This window comes from Heliangelus exortis, chromosome 25 (genome assembly GCF_036169615.1).
Source record: "Heliangelus exortis chromosome 25, bHelExo1.hap1, whole genome shotgun sequence".
NCBI lineage: Eukaryota > Metazoa > Chordata > Aves > Apodiformes > Trochilidae > Heliangelus > Heliangelus exortis.
Genome location: NC_092446.1, coordinates 5,688,927 through 5,716,747, shown reverse-complemented (window position 1 = coordinate 5,716,747; position 27,821 = coordinate 5,688,927). Strand labels below are relative to the sequence as shown.

Below are 27,821 nucleotides of genomic sequence, written 5' to 3'. Positions count from 1 at the left end.
AACATGATAGGGGAGGCAAACAGCTGGAGAACAAGTGGGACAGGGAACAAGCACCTGGGAATGGCTCTGCCTGCCCCAGAAGCTGCCCTGGTGACTCCAGTGATGGGCTGACTGGTGTGGCTGGAGGTGTGACTGGGGTCAACTGGGGTGCTCAGAGGAGGTGCTGGTGAGGAGGGCAACAGAAGCTGCAGGAGGTGGGAGCCCCAAGGTAGCATCACCACCTCACTGCAGACCAGGGAGTCCCCGAGTTAAACACCTCCATATTTTGAAGCTCCCTTTCCAGAGGCCTCACCCTGCTCTCCTGCCACCCCTGGGTCACACTGTCACTGTACCACATCACAGGGTCCTTGCTTGGCTCCAGGAGCATGGGTGCTCCCTTTCTGAGGGTCCTTGCAGAATCCTGAGGGGGAAATAGATGCAGCAATGCTCCCAGCATCCCTGCCAACATCACCCTGTGAGAGGACACCCACACCTCCAACCCCCCCACGGACTGTCCTGTCCTCCAGAGCCCCAGCATCCACAGCCAGGGCCCAGCAGAGCCACAGCCCCGGCTCCAACCCTGCTGCTCCTCACACGGCCCTGGAGCCTTGGGACTGAGGTGGTGATGGCCGAGGAGAGGAGAGGGGGAGAGGGGGAGAAAGGGAGAGAAGGAAAGGAAGGAAAGGAGGAGAGGAGGAGAGGAAGATAGAAGCAAAGGAGGAGAGGAGTGTCTGGGCTGCACCAGTGTCACGCAGCACTGCAGGCTCCAGCTCCAGCCCAGCCCCAGAGGATGAGCTGAAGTCCCAGCGCTCTCGCACGGCCACACAAAGCCCTTTCCCTGCTTGCACCACGGAGAGGAGCCGGCTCTCCCCAGCTGATCCATCTCTCCCCAGCTGATCCGCCTCTCCGGCATCTCCCCAGTAGAATCCTCTCGCATTTTGCAGGCGGGAGCAGCTCGGATTCCCCGCAGCAGCCTCCCCGCTGCTTCTCCAGCCACCCGTGAGCAGCATTTGCGGATAACATCGCTCCAGCCCCCCCGGCAGTGAGCTCGGCTCCTCTCCTCTATCCTCCTCCTCTATGCTCCTCTATCCTCCTCTCCTCTCGGGCAGTTCCTGCTGAGCTTTGCTTTGGCTCCACACTCACACAATATTTGCTTTTGGGAAAAGCAGAAGAAGCGAGGGCCAAGCTGGAAACATCTCCCTGAGGCCGCAGGGAGCCGGGAACTGCGGCTGAGCAGAGGATTTCAGCCCAGACCAGCAGCTTCCTGGGAAGCTACAGCAGCATTAAAACCATCACAGCAGCCAACATCACCTTCCCCTCAGCGTCCCACCAGTCCAGACCAGCTCTTCTTCTTTGTTCCAGTACTTAAAGGGGGCTGCAGAGAAGATGGAGACTCCTGATTTCCAAGGAGTCCCATGGACAGGACAAGGGGAATGGGCACAAGTTGCTCCTGGGGAGATTCTGATCACACACAAGAGGAAAATTTCTCCCCATGAGGACAGTCAGAGATTGGAATGGTCTCCTGGGGGAAGGGGTGGATTCCCCCACTTTGGGAAGTTTTAACTCTCAGCTCGATGGGTGCTGAGACATCTCAGATCAACAATAATATCAGAAGGGTTGGAGCAGAGGATCCCTGAGGTCCCTTCCAACCTGACATTCTGGGATTCTCTGATTCCCAGCCAGTCTGCTCTGGTTCCTGGTGCTGGTAACACCCACCCTGTGCCCAGGAGTCCTCACAGATTTAAGAAAGCCTTGGGTACCACCAAGTGCACTTGGCAGCTGCCTCAGAGCAGGATCAGCCCCAAACCAAGCCAGGGGGGATGGAGAATCATAGAATGTCAGGTTGGAAGAGACCCCAAGGATCACCTGGTCCAACCCTTCTGTTATTATTGTTTATATGAGACTTAAAACTTTCCAAGGGCAAAAAGAGACCACGAAGGTCCCAGCTGCCCCAGAGAATGCTTAACCTGGGTGCTTATAGGCATCTCCTGATCATTCTGGGATAAGTCCTGCAAAATCTCATGCTTTGGGAAGAACAGGCTCAGTCAAACCTCCAGCTCACTAGCAGCTCCATGGGAGCTGACCCCTTGTGTAAATTGCTGAAATGAAGGGAAGTGGGGGAAAAGGGTAGAGGTGAAGATGACACCATGGGAAGATCCTTCTGCTTCCTTTTCCACAACAGGATTTTGGCATTTCAAGGCACACTAGGTCAGGCCATGTGGAGCCAAGAAAGTCTGGACACTTAGTGATGAAGAACCAGCCACATCTTGGTCTGGGGTGGCTTTTCCTGCTGGGTCACTACACTTGTCCCCACTCTGGGCCAGTGGCAGAACCTTTCTGGTATCTTCAGTGATTGGATTTCCTCCTACTTGCAGTGGAGAGAGAAGGAAACCAAGTACCACCAGTGTCTGCCAGCTCTGCCAGCCAGGCTGCTGGCTGGTTTCCTCATCTCTTCAGCCTCCAAAAATACATTTGGGGCTTTTTGTTTGGTTGGTTGGTTGGTTTGTTTTTGTGGGGTTTTTTTGTTGGTTTTTTTTTTTTTTTTTTTTTTAAAGACTGGAGGAATTATCAATTTTGAGTCCATGGCTTCACCACATTGCAGCAGGATGCAGGACACTCTGCCAGCTGTGACTCCAACCTGAGCTCACCCACTTGCTGCTACGTGAGGAATGAGTTTCCCCTCCTGGATCTTGCATCCCTGAATGTTCCTGATTAACACACCTCACAGCACAGAGAGCAAAAGCAATAAAGGTTCCTTTACCCCAAAGGTCACCACAGCCACTGCATCATTTAAAGACCAGATCTGGAGAGCAGAATTTCTCCCTTTGAAACGTAACAGATGTCCTGCACTGAGCCATGCAGCAATATTTAAATAAAAAATGGTGGCTGTACAATAGCCAAGTCATTTGAGAATTAAAGCAGTGGTATTTTTAGGCAGCAGGAGTACGTGTGGGAGAGATCTCAAAGTGCAGGATGGTGCCATTTGCTGCAGGGCAGTTGGAATTAGATTTATTGACGAGGTGTGATTTGAAAGAGACACCAGCACTCAGGAAGAGCCATGCAGTGATCAGCAGAGCTGGGGCTTATTACAGCTTCATTTTCAGAGACCAAATTTCTGAGTGTGTGTATATGTGTGTGTGTGTGTGTGTGTGTGTGTGTGTGTGTAAACACAAAGGAGCAGCAGAATAAAAGCCATTTCTGCTCACAGAGATGCTCCGATTGCCACCTCCAAAAATGGTCACTGCAAAAGTCTTGTAACTAAATTACCTAGCAGCAGATGATTGGAAGGGGGAAAAATGCTCTTCTAATATGGCAGCTCCAAAGTGTTGGCAATAATCGAGTGATTATCATCCTGGCTTGGTGCTGAGGAGGAGGAAAGAAAAGTCTTCTCTCTCCCTCAGACATTATCTGCTCTCCAGGTGGCACATCTGGCTACCAGATGGGTAACAGCAGCAAAGCAAACCCTGTCTGGACCTGGGCTGGAAGGAAAGACAGCTCTGATCAGAAGAGCTGAGCCTGCTGGCTGTAATGAAACCCTTACTGGGTTAAAATGAGTTCAGCTGTGTTATTCTGCACATGGTGACAGGAAAGCATTGCTCTCAGGGATGCTGGCAGGTACCTGGGAGCCCACACCCTGTGTACCAGGGAAGCTCCTGTCTCCAAGCACTGCAAGGAGCAAGGACAGCAGCTCCCAGCAGGCAGATGGGAATCTCCAGGACTTCCACCCATTCTCTCTCTAGCACAGCCAAGTTTTCCAGGTGGCAAAGCAACAGCCAACGTTTGGTTTGCTCCATGGATCCTTACAGGTCCTTAAGGGGGTTGGGTTGGAAGCTCCTCTGCCCCCTCAAAGCCTCCTCTGATCCTAGCCTATATTATCCCAAATTCCCATTGCTTTTGCCATGCAGGCTCAGCCCTGCCTCCTCCCTGTAGGAAACAGGATGGAGTCTCCATCCATGGTCAGACATTGCCACAGCTGACACCCCCAGTGACCAAGAGGGTGGCACAGGGAGGGGATCCTTGCTGCAACCAGCACCTCTGGAGGGGGATGCAGCTGGCATCAATGCCATCCTCATCCTCAGCTGGGGTGTGAAACAAATCACCATCAGAAGGGGATGGCAGAGGCAGCACCATGTTCTAGTGACATCCACCCCACCTGCCCCACAACAGCCCTGGCCAGAAGCCTCATGGAAACAACCTCTCAGCAGGGGAATCATGCAGGATCTGGCTGTGCCGCCCTCACACATCATTCCCACCCCCCTTCCTGAGAGAGGAGAGCTCAGCTTCACAGCATGCCAGGGAAAGCAAATCCATGGAGAAGATGCTCAGCTCCACCACAGCTACCTCATCCTGCAGGGAAACTGCCCAGGACACCACAGCACCTCCTCAACCTCAGAACGATGCTGTGCCCAAACAAACCTTGAAACCCTGCCCTGTGCTCCCCAAACCCACAGCTCCCCAGGGAGACCCCAGGCTGGCTGGGTGCCCCTCGGATGAAACAGGAATTTCAAGGCATGGTGCTTTGCACTGCCCTGGGAACATGTGGCTCAGGTCCATCCCCCAAGGACTGAAGAGAGGAGGGTGCAGAGCCCGTGTCCTTTGGCTCTGGGACCCTGATTTGAGCTCTGTGGGGGGGTTCACTGAACCCTCGAGGTGCTGGATCAGAGCTCACTCCCCCAAAGGAGAACGTCACCTCACAGGTGCTTGTGTGGTATGTGGGAGACTTTGGGATCTGAATAATTTCCTCTCCTGGCTGATCAGCCTGGGAATAAACCAGCCACAGACAAAAATAACCTCTGCACCTTTTTTGACTCCTTCCTGCAAACCAGTCTGGGGGGAGATGTGAGACAGAGGCCAAGTTCTAGCTAGTACAGCTGCCAGGCACTGAATTGTGAGGCAGATTAAGTGGATTATTGAGGCTGTAAACTTTCCACAAGCCCATCTTTCCACTTGGTGTCTGCAGCTCCCGGCACCCCCAATTCCTGCGTGGGGAACAGCAGTAGGCACAGCCACCAAGTCTGTTTATCATGATGAAGATCAAGTTTATGACACCTGTGTTAATGCCACAGCAAGGCCATAAACACCCCTCCTGGCTTTGGAAGCCAGTAGCCAGGCTTTGGGAGGAGAGAAGCTGTCTGAGGATGCACTGCACTAATGAGGCTCCCAGAAAGGCAAGAGCTGGGCCAGCAGCATGGCCAAACATCCATCCCCTTTCCCCCTGGGTCTGGCCATCCGAAGGGCAGCCCAGCTCCTGCCTCTTGGCTACTGAATGCCCCGGGGCCACCAGCCCCACAGCTCCACATTTCTTCTGCACTGGGAAGGGAAAACCCAGCTGTAATTACGGGAAAAATTAATTTCCACCAAGGAAAGGTGGAAATGACAACTTCAATCAGTACAGCTGATGGATGGGCAGCAATCCTGGGAGGGATTCCCTTCCCTGCTGGATATCCCACCCTGGAGATGGATCCTGTCTCCTCCAGGGGCTGGCTGGAGAGTCAGGCAGCCAGAGCATCCTTCTCTGCCGCACATCCCCGGGCACTCTGTTTGCTATTTAAAGAAATGGGCTGCACGCTGTCAACATCTCACCTCCCCCTGGAGGAGCTGGGCCCAAGCTCCGCTTTTCCTGGCGTGGCTCTGCCTCCCCGACCTGCGGGGAGCTGAGGCTGCAGGGAGAGGCATCACGCAGCAAAAAACCCTGGGAACTGCCCTCTCCTGGAAAGCGGTGGCAATGGACAGGAGGATGAGGGAAATGAGCTCTCAGCTGCCACTTGGTTTTTTTTTTTTAGGTTTTTTTTTTGATGCAATTAAAGGCAGCCGCCCAGCCGGTACCTCCTCCCGCTTGCTAAGAGAAGCGTGGCAGGAACTGAAAACCGGGAGCTGAAGGGAAAAAAAAAAAAAAAAAAATCTGCATTTCAGATAAATTCCAGGCATGTCAGTCCTGCAGGATTACAGAGCTGGAGACAGCGACCCGTGAGCTGATTCCAAACACCAGGAACTGAGGAAAGGAAGGGCAACTTGGAGGACACGGGGTCAGTCCCCTCCTGGCCAGGAACTTTTGGCTCTGTCTTTTGGAGGAGGTTTGGCACCCAGCTCCAAGATGCTGCCAGCTCCCTGTGGCAGGATGGAAATCACTGCACATGGGCTGGGTGGAAGGCAGAGCTGCTCCATGCCCAGCCTGGCACAAAAAAATGAGGGAGATGAACATCCTCTTCATTCCTCTGAGCATCCTCAGTGTGCAAATGAACCAGAGGGCTTTACCAGGGCCCCACCAGGATTTTAATCTGCTCGACCACAGCACAAGCAGGAGTGGAATCCAATTATATCAGCACAACTTTTTTTAGCAAAGAGCCTTGAATCATTTTCCCTGCTTCTCTTCCAGATGGGCCCAAATGCAGACCTGCCCCCCAGCACTGCAGTTGTTTCGTGCCATATTTTCCCTTCATGCCTCCCAAATGCCAACTCGTGTGAGCACACCCACACCTGCACCCACCTCCAAGCCTTTTGGCTTCATTTGCTCACAGAGGAGCCCTTTAAGCACTGCAAACTCCCAAGCACATCCCTCAGGAGCCTGGCAAGGGCTTAGATCCACTTGCAGAGCCCACACCAGAGCCCTGACCCTGGGTCAGGACCAGATCAACCCCATGCTTGGTGTTTCACAGAAAGCAGCTGTAAAGTGAGGGGCTGTTATTGCATGTAACACCTCTCTGGGAAGAAAAGATGGGCAATGGATCTAACATCCCTCCCTTCCAGTTGATAGCCCAGAGACCTCCCAGCTCAGTTTTGAGAGCCATCGGGGAAACCTCAGACTCACCAAAGCATTCTTTAGGAGGAAATTAACTGTAAAATAATGTTTCAAGGTTTGCTAAAGAATCTCATACCTGTCTGCTTTGCCAGAAAATGTGAAATGGCACCACCCAGGCAGGGGACAGACACTCATATCAAAGTCACTCCCTGTCTCCAGAGAGCAGAGACCTCCAGAAGCATTTCCAGCTGGGTCCCAGTTTGGGTTCAGCACCCTCTGAGCCTCCCAGGCTGCTTCCGTGGGAACTCCCACTTCCCACACTGTCAGGCTCTTTCCCAGCACTGACTCATGGCCATGATCTCCCACCCAGCACACCCATTTCCCACCCAGCTCACACCCACTCAGCCCCCTCCTCCTCACACCACCATCCCCATCCCTGTCCCTATCCCCCTGCACCCCAGTGGGTGCTGCCTGCAAGAGCCAGGCTTGCAGGAATGGCCCTCAAAAGATAAAGACCCAGGTTTTCAGGGGGGTTTTTACTCCTGGCACCTGCTGAGACATCTGAGACCTGGAGGAACCCAAATCTCAAGCACGTTCAATCCCTCAGCATCTGCATTTTGACTGCAGGAGAATGCCAAAGCACAGCCAGACCGAGCTACCAGCACCTGCTGCCCTCACCATGAAGGCCAGAAAGCTGCACAGAGATGGATGAGGTGTTCAATCCCACATCTGAAAACCCAGAGCTGAGCTGACCACTCCAGAATACAAGATCTGCCCATCAGTCCCACCACTGGTGTCTCAGGAACCTGCCAGTCTGGGGCCTCCTCACTGCCCCTCCAGCTCATCCAGATCCCACACTAACTCTGGGATGTCCCCTGGAAAAGAGATGCAGGAGAAGCAAGGACCAAACCTGGGAACTCATCAGAACACCTGAGCACCTCCAGGCACCAGGGGCATGGCACCAGTCACCTGTGCTCCCTTAGAAGTCTCCATGGGAGTCCCCAGAGATCAGTCTCATTTCTTCACCAGCACCATCCTGAGATGCAGGAGGAAGCACAAACCCCTGAGGCTCCCAGACCACCTGAGCTATGAGGACATCAACATCCCAGCTCCTCTAAATCCCGGGCAGCACCGCAACCAAGCAGCTCTGGAACCACCCAGACACGTTCCTCCAGGTCCAGAGCCAGCTCACACCTTGCCTCTCTACCAGCTCACACTCATGAAGTGGCACACTGGTGTCCAACCCACCAGGAGAACCTCATTCCAGCAGAGGAGCAGATGGTGGCAAACGAGCTTAAATGAACACTTTGCCAGCCCTGACTTGGCCAAAACCAGGACATCCCCAGAAGGTTTTGCACAGCTTTAACAAAACCAGCTTCCTAAGCCAATTGCTGCCATAATGATGGCATTTAGGGGATAAACAAGCCCTTAAAGGCTGGTGTTATTCAGAAGAAAAATCAGGGTGTCTGGAGGCAGCTGGCCATGGCCATGATAAGATGGGCAACAGAGGATGGGAACCAGTGTGAGCAGAGCTGGAAGCAGCCAAGCTGGCTGGATGCACACTGAGCTGGTCCAGCCCCAGGCATGGTGACATCCACCCAGAACCAACATCCAGGCTGGAGCAGCTCCGTGGGCATTTACCTGGTGCCAAACTCTGGGCTGAACCAGCCCCAGCAACATCTGCCTGGAGAGCAACCCCATGAGCTGAGCGTGGAGCTTGGTGCCAGGCAGATGCTCCTGGGACTGATCCAGCCCTGAGCTCAGCTCTGGGTAGGTGCTTGCAGGGTGGGTGGGTGCTCAGGGGACTGAGGATGCAGCACCGAGGGATGCAGGAGGATGGGACACTGGGAAGTCAAACGGGCAGAAGGCCAGAGCAGGACCAGTCTCACCAGTATGCCTGCCCTCCCCCTCAGTGTAAGGTGGCAGCATGGGGAGAGCACTGAAAAGGGCAGCTCAGGACTACCCAGGGGCAGAGAGCAGCTGAAAATCAAGGCACCCCCCTCCCCACACCTGGGAGACAGGAGGCACTGCCCCCCCAGATGATGCAGACTCCCGGAGGGGTGGATGTGCCCCCTCCTTCACCCCTCCTGCCTGCACACCCAGCAGGGATGGGGCAGCCTGGAGCCAGTGGTGCAGGGGGCTGAGCCCCCCCTCGGCTCAGGGCTGAGCCCCCCCCCCACACCTGGGGACATCAAGTACCCTCATGACCCAGGTCGGGGTAAGGATGGCATCCCTCCAGCTCAGACACAGCCCACGGGAAATGGGGGAGTTCAGCGCATCCCCGGCCTCAGACACCCCCTCCAAAGGTAAGGGCGTAGGGAGACAAAGCACCCCCGGGCTGAGCCATCCCCTCCCGGGGGGGGCAGAGCATCCCTGCGGGGCACAGCGGGGCAGAGCATCCCCAGCACGGCCCCACCCGGGGATCAACGGTGGGAGCAGAGCCCCCCCGGCCCGGCCCCCCCGGGAGAGCGGAGCATCGCCGCGGGGTGCCGAGCATCCCCGGGGGAAAGCCCAGCATAGCGGGAGGGGTTCCGAAAGGCCAGAACCCCCGAGTCCAATCCCATCGGGGGGGGGGAGGGCGAGCATCCCCTTCTCGGCTTCACGGGGGGGGGGGCCACCGGAACCGAGCATCCTCCTCCCGGCTCCGCGGGGCCCGCAGCATCCCCGTGGGCAGCCCCGGGGCCGCCCGGCCCCGCCCGCACTCACCGGCCGCCGAACTCGCTGGAAGCCGCCGCCGCCGCCGCCTCCCGCTGCCCGCCCCGCCCCGCCCTGCGTCACCACGGACACGCCCACGGACACGCCCCGAGTGGCCACGCCCCCCCGGGTGGGTCGGGGGGGAGAGGGGAACTGGGGGTGCCGAGGGGATAGGGAAGGGATGGGGGTCCCGGAGCCCTCCTGGGGGGGTGAGGGTGTCCCTAGGGAGAGGGCAGGAGCCCCCCGGGAGCGGCGCGCAGGAACCTTCCTGGGGGGCAGGGACCTCCCTGGGGGGGCGAGACCAAGCCCTGGGGGGGCTGGAACCCTCCTGGGTGCAGGAGCCTCCCATGGGGAAGAGAAAATTCCAAGAAGCGGAGAAGGAACCCCGCTTTGGGAGCGGGAACAAGCCTGGGAAAAAAAGAGCCTCTTGGGGGGTTGGGGGGGAGGACAAGGACAGGCAGGAAGCCCCTCGGGAGGAGCAGAAAACTCCCGTGGGATTTAGGAGCACCCTCCCTCCCAAGGGGTCGTGACTCCCCCGGGGCCTCATCCAGCCCTAGAGGCAGGAGTGGGGCTGGGCTATGGGGCAGCCAAACCCCCAGTGAGCCCAGGGACCCCCATGCCAGGGGGGGAGCAAAGAGGGGGCCAGGCGGGGGTCCCCTCCTCATCCTGCTGTGGCTCAGCTCTGAGGGGGGCAGAACGGGACACGTTGCCCCCCCTGGTTTGCACAGAGCTGCTCAGCCTCATCCCCCTCCCCGGGGAGAGCCTCAAACCCCGGGATCTGAGGCAGGGACAGTCCCTGAGCTGCAGAGGGAGCAGCAGCAGAGCCCTCAGCAGCCTACCCGGCACGGGGGGCATCATTAGCAGAGAAATTAATTAGTGGCCCCTGAAACCCAAAGATGCTGCCCCTGCCCTGCACAGGCATCCTCAGCATCCCTCAGCATCCCTCAATATCCCCCAGTGTTCCTCAGTATCCCTCAGGATCCCTCAGTATCCCCCAATATCCCTCAGTATCCCTCAGTATCCCTCAGCATCCCTCAGGATCCCTCAGCCATGCACAGGGACGAGTTGGATCTTTGGAGAGCAGAACCTGCATCCCACTGGGCTGGCTCAGGGCCAGCGAGCTCCTCCCGAGGTGTTTTTGCTGCTGGAGGATTTTGGGGAGGACTCAGATAAATTCCCCCAACCCACTGGAGGAGTGGGTGTTCTGGATCTGAACACTGGTCAGACTGGGGAACAGCTGCCTTCATGTTGCTTTTGTCACATCCTGGTAAAATTTCGCCTGTTTTCCATGTGCCAGTTTCCTGAGCACAGAAATTTATTATTTCAGTTCTGAAATTATGTTGATGAACTGCTTAGTCCCAGAAAAACATTTTCAGGTACCAAAGAGGTGGGTAAAGCCATCAGCACTGGGATCTGGTTGTATGAACCACCATTCCCCTTAATTCATATCAATTGTTTTAAAAACAGAGGAATTAGAAAAAAAATGTTTCTGTCTGGGAATGGCCTTTGTGGTCCGGGATGATCAAACCTCCTCTCAGCTCTGAGATAAAGTCTTTGCTGATAAAACGCACTTAACGTTTTTTTTTAAGAAATGCTGAAAGAAGGAAATACGGCCAGGATTGTGAGTTATATAAGCCATTAGCTCCTGGAACTTGGAAGAAATGTGGAATTCTCTGTAGCACGAGTTACCTGGCTCTGGGGAGGGGTGAGAGCTGGGAATGTCTCCCCATGGCCTCAGCCTCCTGGGTCAGCTCCTCCGGCCTCGCAGCAAAGGAGCAGAGGTGGGAAAAGGAGCAGTGGTGGAAAAATTCCAACATTCTGAGGGTTGTTGGGTGCCTGTGGAGGGAGGGAGAGCGGGACAGGGTTGTGCTCCTCTGCTGTGGGGTAAATCCCAAAGGAAGGCAGCGGGACCCCACCAGGACTGGCCAGGAATCCCCCCAGCTCCTGCTCTGGGCAGACTCCCCCTTTCAGCAGGAACAAAGACTTGGGGAGGGGGGAGCAGAAGCCTGGAAATCAACCCCAGAGTTTGTGCTGCTGCTCCTGCTTTGCCTGTGAAGAGCCTCTGAGCGAGGATCCACAGAATCCCAGAACCATCCGGGTTGGGAAGGGCCCCTCTGGGATCCTCAATCCAACCCCTGATCCGCTCCCCCCATGGCTCCCTCTCAGCGCCACACTGGGGCTCTGCTTAGAAACCTCCAGGGACGGGGAATCCACCAGGCCCAAACCAGGACACCCGGGTTACTGGGAGGACTGGGGAAGCGGGGCAGGAATCGCCTCAGAGGCCTCCATCAGAGTGAGGACTGGGGGGCAGTCACCTCGGGGGAGCCCTGTTACTGGGAGAACTGGGGAGAATTACCTCAGACATCTCTGTTACTGGGAGAACTGGGGGAGAATTACCTCAAGTGTCCTTGTGACTGTGAGGGGGTAATTACCTCAGAGACCCTTGTTACTGGGAGAACTGGGGGACAATTACCTCAGAGATCCCCATTACTGGGAGAACTGGGGGACAATTACCTCAGAGATCCCTGTTACTGGGAGAACTGGGAGAGAACTGAGGAGTCATTACTGGGGGGGGGGGCAGTAAATCTCCCCTCCAGTGGCCCCATGCCTGGGGGGGGGTCAGCAGGAAATGGCCTCAGAGCCCCTCACTGCTGCAGGGGGGGACATCCCCTCAGGGACTCCCTGACTGGGGGGGGGGGGGGGCACACACACAATTAATTCCCTCAGAGGGGGCATTAATTTAATTTAATTTAATTTAATTTAATTTAATTTGGGGGTGTCTCTCCCCAGGGTCCCTCGGTGCTGGTGCAGCCCCCTGGGCACAGGCTCTGCTCTTGCTGAGGTGACTTTGAGGCGGGGGGGGGGGTGTTGGGGGGTGCTGGTGACATCCAGGGGGACCCTCCTCTTCCTCGCTGCTGTGACGTCAGAGCGTGGCGCCGGCCGGGTCGCGGGCGGGTGACGCCATGGCCGGTGACGCCATAGCCCGGTGACGCCATAGGCCGGTGACGCCATGGCCTGTCGCGGGGCGGGCGGGGCTGGCGCTGTCCCCGCTGTCCCCGCTGTCCCCGCGGCCCCGCTGCGGCCCGGGCGGGACATGGCCCCGCGCTGCCGCCCCGCTGCCGCCGCCATGCCCAGGAGGGGCGCCCGAAAACGCCTCAAGTTCCGGGCTGACGATGTCTGCTCCGAGCGCGGTGAGGAACGGGGGGGCCTGAGGGGAGCGGGGCGGGGATCCGGGACCTGAGGGGAGCGGGGAGGGGGAGATCCGGGGCCTGAGGGGATCCAGGGCCTGAGGGGAGCGCGGAGAGGGGGATCCGGGGCCTGAGGGGATCCGGGACCTGAGGGGAGCGGGGAGCGGGGGGGATTCGAGGCCTGAGAGGATCCGAGGCCTGAGGGGAGCGGGGGGATCCGGGGCCTGAAGGGATCCGGGACCTGAGAGAATTCGGGCTCTGAGGGGAGCGGTGCGGGGGAGGGGGACTCAGGGCCTTTAGGGGAGCGCGGAGGGGGGAGGATCCGGGGCCTGAGGGGAGCAGGGCCCGGCCCTACCGCGGGGAGCGGGCCTGGACGGGCTGGTGAGGAGAGGCTGAGGCTGGCTTGGGGCCTGAGGGACAAAGTGGCCTCGGCCGCGGGCCTAAGAGGGCCTGGGCTTGGTCAGAGTGAGGGGAAGTGGGGAAGGAGGAGGGAAGGTGGGGGGTTTGGTGTGGGAATGGGGTAATGAGCAGCCCTGGGCTCTCAGGGAAGGAAGAGGCTGGGCCTGGAGGATCAGCCAGGATTGAGTTAGGCTGCAGGGGGAGGAGGGCACGGGGTTTGGTGTTGATGGAGGAAGCCCCGGGCAGGGTGTGGATCCCCTGGGCTTGGCAGACTGAGGGGCTGGGGCGGAGGCTTCCCGGGGCTCCTGGCCTGCACCTCTCTGCTGAGGCTTCTTTCCCTGCTTGTGCACCTCCTGCTCGAGCCTCTGCTCCTACGGGAAGTGTCTCCTTGAGGGATGGTGGCTCTCAGGCCTTCTACCCCCTCCCCTGTAATCCGTAATCCCACTGACACCCTTTTTCCTGACTGTTCTGCAGTGACAGTAGCAGATTATGCCAACTCAGACCCAGCTGTCGTGAAATCTGGACGGGTGAAAAAAGCTGTGGCAAATGCAGTTCAGCAGGAAGGTGAGTCTGCACTGGGGAGCCCGGCACCCCCAGGCTGCCCAGCACCACCACCCCCTTTGCTGGGCTCTGCATGACATGGGAAGCTCCCCCTGTCATTCCTGGAAATGAGCCCGTGTTCCTCTGCAGAATCAGGGGTTTGGGATCCCTGCAGAAAACCTGTTGGAAGTCCAGTAAAAATTGCTGAATCTTTGATAGTGCCTGGAAGGCCTCATTCTATTAACTAATGGGTGTTATGTGCTGCCTGAAGCAGAAAATAACGTGATAAAGTCTTTATTACTCTGTTACCTCATACAAAACTGTGGAGAACACCATTATCAGGTGAAACTCTGTGCAGTGGGAATAAGTTTTGATAGTTCTATGAATGTATTCCCCCCCTGTGGTGCAGGGAGGTCTTTTGGGGGTGTTGTTTTTCCTTGGTGAGCTGTATAAACAAGCAGTTTCCTGGAAAGGTGTTGCAATATTTTGTTATCTACTTCCTCCTTGGCTCTTAGCTGCTGGGAGCAGTCTGAAATAGCACATACCCTGTTTGCTTGAGAAGTGTTAATGTTTGGGCCTCAACTCCTCACTGTCAGACAGGCTGGAATCACAGGATCATGGAATGGTTTGGGTTGGAAGGGACCTTAAAGGTCACCAAATCCCCTGCAGGGGCAGGGGCAGCTCCCGACCTGAGGCCTTCAACACTGCCAGGGGGGGCACCAACAGCATCCCTGGAGGAGGTAACTGTGATGGGTGAACCCTTCATAGAGGAAAACTCTTGTTATGTTGCAGAAATCTTACACATTGAAAGAAAAAAAAGTTCTTTGCCTCTGTGTCCCTCACGGGGAGGCTGTACAAGGGGGTAATGCTGCTGAACACCCTCTTCAGCTGCTGCTTCTCAAAGTTTTAAGATCAGGGCACCTCCCTTTTTTGTTGCATCCTTTGGAGTAGGCTGGGGGCCTCCCTTTCCCACCCTCTCTCCTACTCACCCTTCTAGATCCTCTCTTTCAGGCTCTGCCTCTCAGTGCTTCTCACATAATCGCTGTTTTCTGCTGTGTCCCAGCCCCACCCCAAACACATCCAGCAGCACCAGCTCTGGCCAGTTTCACCCCTGCTGCACCCTGCCCTGCTCTGCCTCTCCTCCTCTCTAGATGGCCCCAGGTCACAGCAGGGCCCTGCCCACCCCTTCCTCAGCTCTGTCCAGTCCTGGCCTTTCCCCTCCCTTTGGGATCCTCGGGATCCTCCTCCCCAGCCCCAGGGCCCTGCTGCAGCCTTATCTGGAGGGGTCATGGTGCCTGGGGCACCTTATCTGTCCCAGGGTGCCACGGAGTGGGGACAGCAGGGAGCTGTGGGGACAGCAGGGAGTCATGGGGACAGCAGGAAGCTGTGGGGACAGCAGGGAGCTGTGGGGACAGCAGGGAGCTATGGGGACAGCAGGGAGCTGTGGGGACAGCAGGGAGCTGTGGGGACAGCAGGGAGTCGTGGGGACAGCAGGGAGCTATGGGGACAGCAGGGAGCCGTGGGGACAGCAGGGAGCTGTGGGGACAGCAGGGAGCTATGGGGACAGCAGCCTCTGCCCAGGATCTTCAGCCTTTGGCCTCACTCACCTCCTGTCTCTTGGCTCCAGGTGAACATCCTGCTGCCTTTCACTGCCAGCCAGCAGGGAGCTCCAGGGTGGAATTTTTCTGAGCTTTTTTCCTCCCCATCCTCACCCAGGAGATGGAGAGAAGGTTCCTCCCTGAAGGGCTGCAATAAAGCCTGATTCCCTGTGTGACTGAGCCTGGGCTGGTGCCTCAGGTGTTGATCTGCCCTCAGCACTGTGACAGGTTCTTTTTCTAAGCCCCTCTCTGAGGCTCTGGCAGTTGTTGGTCTCTCTCTGCATTTGATGTCACAACTTGCTGCCAGGCCTCTTGCCACTGATTCCTCTTTGCTATGGGGGGTCAGGTGGGGAGGGCAGTTGGGTTTGTCAGGGGGGCTCTTTCTGCCCTAACAAGCCCTCAGTTTATAGATCAGGTTTTAAAAAGATTTCCTAACAGGGATGTGTCTGGACATCTCCCCAGAGGTAGCAAAAAAAAACAAACAAAAAAAAAGGGCAACCAAGAAAAGCAAACCCAGGTGACTTTGCTGCTCTCCTCGTCAGGCCAGAGGCTGCAGGAGGGGACATGGAGCTCCTGTGGGCCTGGCACTGAGTCATGTTGCTGATGGATTGTGTGGCATCAGCCACAGGATCCCTTTATCCAGCTGAGGAGGGAGTGGATCTTCACACAACAATTAGGGAGTGGGAGCTGGCTCTGGAGAGGCTGAGCAGTGCTCATGGAAGGAAGCTCCAGGGTGCAGGGGAGGCAGGTAGCAAAAAAACCTGTTGCTTTATTCAGAGTTGTAAACAGCTTCCACTAAACCAGGGGGATCATCTGCATAGTGTGACAATAGTCATCCTCATTGTTCATTCTTTAAAACATGAAGCTGAATAATTATGTTTCCAGTGCACTCACCACTAATCTTGCTCTGACAAAGTAATCCTCAGCCCCAGGATTTGCTTCACTCTCCAGAAAGCTGTAATGCAGTTCATGTGCTGCTGCTTCACAGTGGCTCTGGCACTGGTTCCACTGCAGTACCTCCTGAACTTAGATCACCTTTTCCTCTGCTGCTCTGCTTACAGTGTCATTTCTTGTCTCTCTAGTAAAATCCCTCTGTGGGCTGGAAGCTTCTTGTGTTCCTGCTGAGGAAGTTCTCTCAGTGTCAGGAGAATCTTGTGAGAGCAGTGATGAGATGGACACAAAGGAGGGCATCAGTGGCCGAGCTGCCTCTAGGAAAAAGAAGAGCAAAAGGCACAAAGGTAAGAGGGGTGGGGGCTGTTCTGCCCCTGTGCCTGTGATGGCACTGACACTGATTGCTCTTTACAGGCTCCTCATGGGGCTCCTTGGGCTGTTGTGGGACTTAAAGGTGCACAAAGAAATGCCAAGGGTTTGGTCACTCTTAAACCTGCTGAGGTCCTGCAAGAGGTGTTGTCTCTTCACAAAGGCAGAGCTTTGGGTGTGAAGTCAAAGCCTGGGGAGCTCCTTGTTTTCAGGAAACTTCCCTCAGCATTGGAAAACCAAAGCTGCTCTTCTAAAGACTTGTGAAACTTTGCCACTGGAGCTGTCACTGCCCTCAGCACGTGTTGGAGGCAGGGTTTGCTCTGGGGAAAAGCAGTGCTGCTGGCCAGGCTGGGTTTGTTGGCAAATCCATTCTCTGTCTTCAGGATGCTTTAAAGGTTGGGGTTTGTTACAGATGAGCTGAGGGCTCTTCTTCCAGCAAGCAAGTGAATTTGGGGCTCTAGTTGGCATCATAGCAACCAGGGAGGTGTATCCTTCATTTGTGCAGCTCTACAGAAAGCAGTTTGCAGCATGGTGTGAGGAGTGAACTGCTGCTGCACTGTGGAATCCTGCAGGAGCTTTAATAACAGGTTGTGTTCAGGTTGAGAAACAAATTTTAACTTGGTTTCTTGAACTTCAGAAAAAAATGAGCTTCATTCATCCTGATTTCTTTAACACATGAACCTCCACCACAGACTGTAGGTGCCCAGTGCTCCTCTGGGGTAGGAGTTTTAATTATTAAGGTGTCCTTGGGAATTCAGGGGAAATAAGAATATCCAAGTGGCTAAAGTGAGGGGAGTTACAAGTCTGGATACAAAACTGTTTCTGCCACAGCACTGGTGACACCACACCTTGAGTACTGGGCCCCTCACTACCAGAAAGACAATTCTGGAGCAAGTTAAGAGAAGGGCAACCAAGCTGGGGAAGAGTCTGGAGAACCAGTCCTGTGAGGAGAAGCTGAGAGAATTGGAAATGTTGAGTTTGGAGAAGAGGAGGATGAGGGGAGACCTTATTGCTCTCTACAGCTCCCTGGAAGGAGGTTGCAGGGAGGGGGGTGCTGCCTCTTCTCTCAAGTGAACAATGAGAGGACCAGAGGAGATGGCCTGAAGTTGGCCCAGGGGAGGTTTAGACCAGGTCTGAGGAAGAATTTCTTTAGTGAGAGAGCAGTCAGGGGTTGGAATGGGCTGTCCAGGAGGTGCTGGAGTCCCCATCCCTGGAGGTGTTTAAAAACCCTGTAGCTGTGGGTGATGCAGACATTGAGACCTGTGTTTTATGTGTTTTATTGGGGGGATGTTGATGTTTGGATGCAGTGATCTTGGGAGATCTTTTCCAGCTGTGACAATTCTGTGAGTCTGTTCTAGCACAACCTTGCCTTGCTTCTCTTAAGTGTTTAGGAAAGAAAAAATGGTGCTGGTTCTGGCTGCACTCTGCAGCTCAGCAGTTTTATGCTCTGATGGCTTCTGGAGTCACTGAAAGGGCAGAGTGGCTGTCACAGCCCACTGTGGGTGTGCCTGCCATCAGGCTGTGGTGGTGTAGGGAGGTGATGACATCCAGAGCTTTGCTTGGCACTGGACCTTGCAATCATCACAGGAGGATAAAACACAGCCCTCTGTTATCAACCTGCTCTCTTAGGATTACCTCTGGCACCCTCAAGTTCTTAAAGACCTCCTTTATGCCACGTATTCCTAGCAGTTTTTTTCTGTTAAAACTGTGTACAAGTTGCACATTGCCTTTTTTTTTTCTTAATATTCCTAATGCTTGGTATTGTTCAGCTACTTATGTTCATTAAAAGTAGGGTTTTTTTCTCCTAAAGTTGGAGCAATAACTGGAAAAATGTGTGATGTTAACTGAAAAAACACTGCAGGAGTGAAAGGAGTTTCTGAGCCTTCAGCAGTTCTGACACCTCTGAGAGGAAGGACAGGCTATTCTGTTCATCTGAATGTCATTTCAAGTTTCTCATCCAAGAAGCTTTAATGAAATTCCACATTTAAGAAAAGCAGCTGATTATCCAGCTCCAGGAGGGGATTGATTGCCCTCCCTAGGAGAGCTCCTGCAGAAATACTGTGACCTTTCCAAGAGGTGACAAGGTTGGCAATGGTGTTCAGGGACATGTAGGGAAAAGCATTTTTTGATAAAGACACCTGAGCTCAGCCCTCCTGTGTGTAAAGTATTTGCCATCCAATTTTTATTTCTCCATTACATGTTATATTTTAGCTCTTCAGGGGTCAAGCATGGAAATGGGGTCTGGAAAGGCTGTGGGGTTTCCATTCTTGGACACAGTCAGCTCTCGATTGGACAAAATCCTGAAAAAAATGAAATAATTCAGCCTCTTTTGAACTGGGCTCTTTGGAATAGAGATTTCCAGAGATCCCTTTTCATCCTGAATCATTCTTTAGAGCTGCCACTCCAAAGGGGGGACACGGGGGGGGTGGTGGCTGCCTGGGTGGGCAGGTGCCTGCTGCTGGAAACCAGGATAACAGAGTTGTACCAACTTGGGCTGCTTTGGCTGACAGATTTCAGCTGCTTATCCTGTGCCCAGTAGGGAAGCAGATATGAGCTGATAAAGAGGTTATTTACTGCACTCACATCCTTTCATTGCCTCCAGAAAACCTCGAGGGGGGTGGTGGAGAAGAATACCCCATTGATATCTGGCTGCTCTTGGCTTCCTACATCCGCCCCGAGGACATTGTCCGGTTCTCTTTGATTTGCAAGAAAGCCTGGACTGTTACCTGCACTGCTGCCTTCTGGACCAGGCTCTACAGAAGGTGAGAATTATTCAGCAGTGACCAGCTCTGTAAATAAGGGAGTGATTCCCTGTGGGTCCTGCAGTGTTTGTGTTGGTGTGGTGACAGGGGCCTCGTTTGGCAAGGGGTTGTGGTGCACTGCATGTGCTTTGGATCTGGAAAGCATATTGGATCTTTGCTTTGGATCTGTGTGGCATATTTCTGTGTGTTCTGTATAAAACCTCAAAGCATTGGGTGGTTTCTGCTTGCCATGGCCCACACACTCTGTTTGTCACAGTGCTTGGTGTGGAGAGCTCCCCAAGTGCTCACAGGGAGGTCACCAGCAGAAGGGACTGATGGGAAATGTGCCTCAAGCTTTGATCATGGCCACCTTCCTGTAATTAGGGTGGCCAGAGAGAGATAAAGGCATTTTGGAATATTGTCAGGGGTGAATTAAATTTATTAATAAAGTCAGAGAAGATGTTAATAGTAATAACTTAATAAAATTAAATTATAAATAAAGTAAGAGAAGGAGAACAAAGAGATGGTCTTGAAAACTTGAAACAAATCCTTCTGTCCTACCACATGGCACTTGGACTTGCCTTTAGGACAGAACGTTGGCTTTCCATTTCCATTTCTGTTGCCCAGGAGGTGCAGGCAGCAGTACAGAGCAAAGAGCAGGCCTGCTCATCCTCAGCCCTGTTGGTTAATTCCCAGATGAAGGCTCCTGGTCACAGAATGACCCCAGAGTGCTGGAATTCCAGCTGCTCTGGCACTTCAGCTACAGCAAGTCGCTGGGAATCTGCAGGAATCTGCAGACCTTTGCACATCCTGCAGCTAAAACACCATCTGGTCTCTGTGGGCAAACTCTGCAAGGAATTTTGGGGAAATTGTAGCATGATACACTTGTGTGTATATGTGGGTAGAGTCTTTGAGACTGCCCTGTGATTCCATATAGAGCTGTACTTGAAGCATGCAGAGTTGGCAAGAGATCCTCTGATGGTCAGAGGAGTGGAGCATCTGCCACATGAGGAGAGGCTGAGAAACCTGGGTCTGTTCAGCCTGGAGAGGAGAAGGCTCAGGGGACACCTTACAATGATGTTAAAGGGGACTGCAGAGAAGATGGAGACTCCTGATTGACAAGGAGTCCCATGGACAAGGGGGATGGGCACAAGTTGCTCCTGGGGAGATTCCATTTGAACAGAAAAGGACAATCTGACCCCATGAGGCCATTCAGACATTGGAATGGTGTCCCAGGGGAAGTGGTGGCCTTTGGAAAGTCTCAGCTGAGACATCTCACATAATAATAATACCAGGAGGGTTGGAGCAGAGGACGCTCCCCGAGGTCCCTTCCAAGCTGACACTCTGGGATTCTCTGATTCAACCAGATGTTTGGTTTCCTCTCAGCTCTGAGCTCTTCCCAGGTCCTTTTCCCCACCCCTCTGGCATTCTGAGCCTCCAGCCTGGGCTGGGTGTGTTGTTTCCCTGCAGGCACTACAGCCTGGATGCCTGCCTGCCCCTGCGCCTGCGCCCCGAGTCCATGGAGAAGCTGCACTGCCTGCGGGCCTGCGTCATCCGCTCCCTCTACCACATGTATGAGCCCTTTGCATCCCGAGTCTCCAGGAACCCAGCTATTCCAGACAGTACTCCTAGCACTTTAAAAAATTCCAGAGTAAGTGGAACTGCTAGGCAGGTTGGCTGTGTCTGAGATCTGTCTTTCTGTAGGTTTTTCTTTTGGTTGTTTGTTCACCTTTTAGAATGATGTTCAGGTGGCCTCCAGTGAAGTTTGGGTGTAGAGTGATTAGTAGCTGAATAGTAACTTTTTTTGTACAAGTATGCTGGTTACTTCTGTCTGTATCCTTGCTACTACAGCGGATTCTAGGTTTTCTTCTGGTTGACTTCTGCCAAAGACCTACCACAGCATCTTTCTAGGCAGGAGAAAGGCACTTGCTTCACACAGTAACAGAGCTGCCAGGGATATTTGCCACTCTCCCCTCTGTTGCAAATTCGTTGCTAAACAGAGGTTGCAGTAGGATCAACATTTGAATCTTGTGCTTTATTCTGAGGCTGTCAGCCAGGATACATCTTTTCTCTGTAGCAGGAAGCTGAAGAGATGAAAAGTGACACTGGTAGCCCCTGGAAGGGACTCCTTTCATCCTACCTTCTGCAGGTCATCCATCATCTTTGGTGTCTGGGCAAGGGAGGGCAGTGAGGTTGTGAGCATGGCCAGTGTGCAGAGCAAAAAGTCTGCTTTGGGACTGGGGCTGTGAAGGTTTCTGGTGTGGGCAGGCAATGCCCTGTGCTGTCCCAGCTTGGAGCACTTGCATATCCATTCCTCTTTAATTGCTTTTGACCATTAACTCTGAAACGTCTCCATGTCTCTAGTTTGAACTTGCAGCTGGCTGATACTCTGTGAGCAGCTTCAGCAGCAATGGGAATTCTCCACCCTCCAAAGTCAGAAATCTGTTGAATGAGGTTTTTGGAGCCATGAAGTGGCTTTGGTTCAAAAGTTGTGCTTTTTTTTTCCATGCAAAAGAAGAGCAACCCCATCTACCTGTATGTCACATTCCTACTTTCTTCCTTCCTCTCCTTGGGTGGATACTGGAAAAAAGGAGTCATGCACTTAGGGAGCATCCAGCAGTAACACAAGCAGGTGGTGCTGCAGAGCAGGGGAAGAGCAAACAGTTCTGTGTAGAGTCTCAGCTCTGCATCCAGAGCTCCTCGTCCTCATCCTGAATCCCCCCTTTGAGTGTCATCTTCCTTTAAAAAAAAACAAAGAGCAAAACATTTTTAGGAAATTCCAACTTAATCTTAGTTCTTCTGAGTCTTAACATCCTACAGCTGCTCAGCTCTGGTAGCCTGACTGTCAGAGCTGGGAGCCCTGAGGTGTTGCTGGCAGGGTCAGCATTTTGGAAGCATTCACACTGACATCATAACGGCTTTGGTGCCCACTGCTAGTGCTCCTCTGTACTAACAGCTTGAGGCAGATTTTTTTTAAAAAAAAGGAAATTAAATGGTAATGAGGCTTTGTTAGAATGGCAGAGGTTTGACCTAACACCAGAGCTTCTCCTGAGTCTGGTCTTGCTGTGCTACTGCATTGCAAGGCCCTGAGCTCTGCCTGTGTCTCTGCACAGGGGGTAGGGAGGAGGCTCTGACGTTGCCCCCCCACATTTTTGCTTTCGTGGTTTTGGTTCTGCTTTGGTTTTACCTTCAGGGGTCGCTGAAACTCACGGCAAAACGCCTCCAAAAACTGCATGTGGCGAGAGAGCCCAGAGCCAGGTGTTATCAAATCTAGCTTTTCCTCTTTAATTTCCTTTTTTCTTTCCCTAGCCTAGCTTGTGTGGGACACTGGAGCCGTTATGGTGTCAGCAGAAGTGTTTGCCCTTTAAGACACCCCCATTTTTTTGGTGGAGCGGCACGGCTGAAGGGCAGGACGCCTGACCCGTGGACGACACCCTCTGCCCCTTAGGAGGTACTGACCATTTTGTGCTTCACTACTTGCCATGAGCAGACAGGCAGCTCTGGACCTGTCTCTGCAGCTGAACTGCAAATGCCACTGCTGGTGGAGTTCAGCTCAGCAGCATCTGCTGCTCTCCTGAGTGACAAAAGATCTGGAGAAGGTTTTGATCAGGAAACAAATCTGAGGAGCACCTCCTCCCAGGTGGAGGCTACTTGGTGCATGTTTCTGAGCTTGACTCCTCGTGGCTTTGTTGTTCACTTCATGAAAATTATGGAGATAAAGGTCCTTTAAGGACTCTTGTTTGTGGACATGACTTAAGAGTTGAAGTGAAGGGTCTTGTGTCACCTTTAGTCTCTAATCACAGGGTCCCCAGGGTAGAAGCTGCCTCTGGCTTTGCTTCTTGTGGGGCCACACTACCTTGGAATGAAATGAAATGTGTGCTTCACCCTGCAGCCCAGTCAGGGCTTCTCTTGGTGTAGGAGAGACTGTGTATAGATCATGAGGAGTTTCTTTACCTGTATGAGTCTTCTTTTTCCTGCTGACACCTCTAAAAGATAAGACCAGCTGTGGGCTGGCAGCTGTGTTATGGAAACAGGTCCAGTGGTGACTGGACTGACTTGCTGGGTTCTTTTCTTGGCCTTTAAAGGCAGCCTACTTCTACTCACTGGTAGTCAGGATATTTCCCTCCTACTCTAGTTTAATGCAGGAGTTCTGCTGAGACTCCTGCTCTGGAACAGGTGCTGCATGCTGGGTGAATCCTGTGGCCCACACAGTCAGAACTGGGTTACATTAGATGACTCCTTGTGTTTGTGTGCATGGGAGAGCAGTGCTGGTTACCTCTGATGTGGTCTGAGGCCCTTTTCTCATTTTCTTTTTAAAAGAGACTGGGTGTTGATCAGCCTGTGCTACCCTGGCAGTGGTGGTTGTGCTCTCAGTACATGGTCAGTGCACAGTGATGTCAGTCACAGAATCAATGAATTTTCAGGGTTGGAAAGGACCTTTAAGATCATCCAGGTCCAGCCCCCCTGCCATGGGCAGGGACACCTCCCACTGAGGTTGCTCAGAGCCCTGTCCAGCCTGGCCTTAGAACCTTCCAGGGATGGATGAGGCTTCCACCACCTCTCTGGGCAACCTGTGCCAGTGTCTGGGCAACCTGTGCCAGTGTCTGGGCAGCCTGTGCCAGGGTCTCACCACCCTCGTGGTGAAGAACTTCTTCCTGACATCTCATCTAAATCTCCCCTCCTCCAGTTTGAATCCATTCCCCCCTATCCTGTCACTCCCTGACATCCTAAAAAGTCCCTCCCCAGCTTTCTTGTAGACCCCTGCAGATCCTGGAAGGCTGTGTTCCAAACAACCTTTTTCCTTATTAAATTGAGACCTTTTGACACCACAGTGGCTCAGGAACTTTCTCATTTAGCACCTCATAGCTCATGCATTGACTTTTGAGTTTCCCTCTGGGTTCTCTCCTTGACTCTTCTTTGGTTTTCATTTTTTTCTCACTTTAGTCCTGTTTGGAGTTCACTTTATTGGGAGTTCTTGGTGGGGAGGGAAAGGGGTGAACTGGAACCACTCACCTTACAGCAGGGACAGGTGGTGCCATGGGATTTTTCTGTTCAGCTCATCAGTGGCTGCAGGTTGGATCATCCAGTGGCAGGATGAGTTGGCCAACTTGAAACTGGGAGACCTGAACTTAAATTATGTTCTTTGAACATAATTAATTTGAATAAATGGCTCCTAACTGCTCCTGTGTAATTGTGTTTGTAATTGGAAGTCTTTGTGCTCTGCTAAGATGTATTTAAAAGGATACCCCTAAGGGTTTCATAATTTTCTGTTTCTTTTTTTCTTTTTTTTTTTTTTTCCAAACTCAGTGTCTGCTTTTCTGGTGCAAAAAGATTGAAGGGAACAGACAAGAAGCAATGTGGGAATTCAACTTCAAGTTCAAAAAGCAGGTATGGAAGAAGAAGCAGAATGGCTGTGACTGTTTTTTGAAAGTAATGGTTTTTCTGGGTGGAAGGTGGAAATGTTTTATGCAGTCAAAAAATGACTCTGACTCCCATGATGAACTAAAGCCTAAGTTTTTGGGCTCTGTTACCAAGATATTTAAAAATCCTGGATTTTTTAGTTCCTTGTTGGGTTTCCTTCCCCCACTGTAAGATATGCATCATTTGTTACCCCAGATAATCTGATCTTTGGGTCATTGCTACTGATTCCTACCAAAAAAAGTTTATTAGCCTAATTAGGTTGTTTGGCTTCTTTAGTGGTTAAAATGTAGACCAAAATCTGAAACCTTTTGTTTTACCATTGCAAAAATTTCCCAGAGAAGTGAAGAAAGGCAGCACTGCCAGTGAAAACCCCCTGTAGTGGCTCTCAGGAGAAGCAAATAGGATCAGGAAACCTTGGGAATTCTGCAGCTTTCCCCTCTCAAGAGGTGTTCCTGCAGATTGCCTGTCCTGAAAATGGCTTTTTGTCAGTGCAGTGCTCTGCCCTGAGAGCCTGCCAGGCAGCACTGCTGAGAGCTGCTCAACTCTCTCTGTCTTTCAAGTCTCCCAGATTCAAGAGCAAATGTTGCAAAGGTCTTCAGCCACCCATCCAGTATGAAGAAGTCCACACCAATCCGGATCAGGATTGCTGTCTGCTGCAGATCACCACCTTCAACTTCATCTTCGTACCAATTGTCATGGGAATGACATTTACCTTGGTGAGTGCTGGGGGAACCTGCCAGGCCAACATCTCAAGGGCAGTTCCTGTAAGGAGATGAGGAGGACACTTCTGTGGTGTGTAAATCACACTGCTCCATCAGCAAACCACTTCTGGGGGTGTTGAGGTTACTCATGAGAGGAAATGCTGAGGATCTGCTGCTGCATTTCCATCAGCTCTTCCCTGTCTGGTGCAGCAAACGTGTAGAGAACGTGCAAGGAGCAGATGAGATGTCAGCACTGCAGCAGGGCAGAAGAGGTGGGGGTGCAGAAAAGGGTGGCCTTCCCTCCTCAAGAAAATCCCTCCTTACCTTATGCCAATGAAATGTGAGAGCAAAAACTTAGATGAGCAAATTCTTTCCATGTCTGTGTGGTCCCCAGTTGCTGGGATAAAGAGCAACTTTTGAACCAACTTCCCCCAGCTCAGCTCTGGAGAGCAGCAGAGTAGCTGTGTTAGGCTGGAGCAGTGGTAAAATCAGGGCAAATCAGGGGTTCTGGAGTGGGTGGTGCCCAGGAGAGGTTGGAGGGCAGAGAGTTCCAACCTTCCTCTGGCAGCCACTTGCTGCCAGGTTCAGGTCTCTGCCAGCCCACCAGAACCGCTCCGAATCCTGTGCTGAAGCCCTGAAACACCCAGCAGAGTTCAGGAGCCTTCACACCACCTCCCTTTGGGATTTCTGGAAGGTGTCTGGGTTTCAGACACCAGGTTGGGTTTCTGAGGCACCCCTCTGTCTCTCCTGCAGTTCACCATCAATGTCAGCACAGACATGAGGCACCACCGCGTGCGCTTGGTCTTCCAGGACGCCCCCGTCTGCAACGGGAAGAAACCTCGGCTGGAGCAGGGGGTGCAGGTGGTGCTGGACCCCGTGCACAGCGTGAGGCTCCTGGATTGGTGGCACCCACAGTACCCCTTCTCTCCAAAAGCTTAGTGCTCTCCCGAGGAGTCCCCAGCAGCCGGCGGGGGGATGGAATCTGGCGGGCTGAAGAGAATCTCTAGGAACCAGGAAATCTTGATTTTTATTTCTGAAATAAATTCTGCGATCTCCTTGCGAGTGGCTGAAGCTGCTGAGGTAGTTGTATGTATATAACTTCTGGTCAGTGATGGGCAGAGCTGAGTGTAAAGCAGAAACTATTTGTAAACACACTTTTATGTAAAATCCACGTTTTATGATTTGAAAGGAGCTCCCTGGAACTGTTCATTTAAAATCCTTTTGGTGCTAATGAATGTGGTCCTGTCTTCTGTTGTTGAGGAAGAAGTAAGAGGTTTTGCTTTCCAGCTTTGATGTCACCAGAAACTATTTACAAACCAAAATCCATGTTTGTTTCACTGCAGCATGATTGTGTTCAAACACAGTGATATCTCAGAGTCTGAGAAGCAACAGTGATCAACAGTAGCACTAATTCACAGTCCAACAGATCTGAGTTTAAGGAGAGAAAAAAGCATAAATGATCAAACAGAGGAATTGTTTCAAGGAGGCAAAAGTCTGTCTTGGACCTAAAGATTCTCCGAGTTCTCACACTGATGTTTCCCTTTTGAAAAGAAGATCTAAACCTTGAAAACCAGGAGGTGCTTTTCAGAGAAGATAAAGAGAGGGAGGGAGAGGACATGGAGGGGATAAACTGAACTAACTGAAGGTGATGAAGGACTTGGTGTCTTCCCTAAGAGCAGTGGAGCAGTGTTGGTCTCTTGGCACTGGAAAGCCCAGAAGCAATTGGTGATCTGGCCTTTGTATAAAGAAATTAATTTCTTTGAGGAAGAGGCAGCCCCAAAAAACCTGCTCAGCTTGGAGCTCCCTCTTCTCTGGGGCAGGAGCTCCAGTGTGTGTGTGTGCACTCTCCTGGGGAGGTGTTGGTTCAACTGCAGCCTCTTTTCTGCAGGACCCAAGGTCCTTTGAGAAGCTTCAAGGTGTTTTCCACCACATTCCCTGGCAGCTCCTCTGTTTGAGGCCACGATGCCTTCACCACGTGCTGGGTGATTGCTGCCTGAGCTGTACAGAAGGGGTGGACACGGGTGGGAGCAGAGGTCTCAGATTCCCAGCCCAGGGGAGGATGGAGCAGGCTGGGGGCTGCCTGAAGCTCTGCCCTCACCTCCAGAGCTGCTCCAGCTGAGCAGGAATGGGAGCCCTGGGCTTTGCTCTTCCTTCTCTGAAAAAAGAACAAATCTGGGGGCTGTGTGTTTGTGACACTCTGAGGGGGTGTGTGGTGTGTCCAGGGTGTGCTTCATGTGCTGGGGACCTTCATGTCCAGGGGTGCTCCAGCAGCACCCACCCCCAGGTGAGAGGATTTGGGCTCTGGACAGAGGGTGCATGAGCTGGGGCAGCAGGAAGCAGGTACCAGAGATTTCCTGCCAGCAGATGTTTCCTGCTACCAATAGGCTTGCTGGGTGAAATAAAGGTATTTAAATCTAGGGAAATGCCCCTAACCCAAAGAAATGCCTCGCCTGTGCTGCCCTTTTTCAAAGCTGCAAAAATTAGAATGTAGGAGAATGACTTTCAATCTTTGCCAGCAGCAAACCTTCTGGTGACTCCAGTGCTGGAGCAGTGTGGATCAG

At 53.1% G+C, this 27,821-nt stretch overlaps 2 protein-coding genes across 3 annotated transcripts in view; one reads left to right on the top strand and one right to left on the bottom strand.

Annotated features, from left to right (window-relative positions):
- PPFIA4 (PTPRF interacting protein alpha 4) overlaps positions 1–9,489 on the bottom strand; it is a 50,045-nt gene extending 40,556 nt beyond the window's left edge. For both annotated transcript variants that reach the window (XM_071768268.1, XM_071768270.1), the window contains exon 1: positions 9,425–9,489. The gene's annotated coding sequence lies outside the window, so the exon portion shown is untranslated. The remainder of the gene's footprint in view (positions 1–9,424) is intronic.
- Positions 9,490–12,414: 2,925 nt separating this feature from the next.
- On the top strand, positions 12,415–26,491 carry TMEM183A (transmembrane protein 183A). Its single transcript, XM_071768227.1, has 8 exons — positions 12,415–12,603; positions 13,474–13,563; positions 16,220–16,375; positions 19,000–19,159; positions 20,609–20,789; positions 24,446–24,526; positions 25,120–25,275; positions 26,014–26,491. The coding sequence occupies exons 1-8, from the start codon at positions 12,423–12,425 to the stop codon at positions 26,197–26,199; spliced, it is 1,191 nt and encodes a 396-aa protein (XP_071624328.1). The 5' UTR covers positions 12,415–12,422; the 3' UTR covers positions 26,200–26,491.
- Positions 26,492–27,821: the final 1,330 nt, after the last annotated feature.

Bases quoted from the DNA above. Each gene is read 5' to 3' on its own strand.
- TMEM183A (XM_071768227.1), top strand. From the start codon at position 12,423: ATGGCCTGTCGCGGGGCGGGCGGGGCTGGCGCTGTCCCCGCTGTCCCC. The intron at 20,790-24,445 runs GTAAGTGGAACT...TTCCAAACTCAG, and splicing joins GCACTTTAAAAAATTCCAGA to TGTCTGCTTTTCTGGTGCAA. The intron at 25,276-26,013 runs GTGAGTGCTGGG...TCTCTCCTGCAG, and splicing joins TGGGAATGACATTTACCTTG to TTCACCATCAATGTCAGCAC.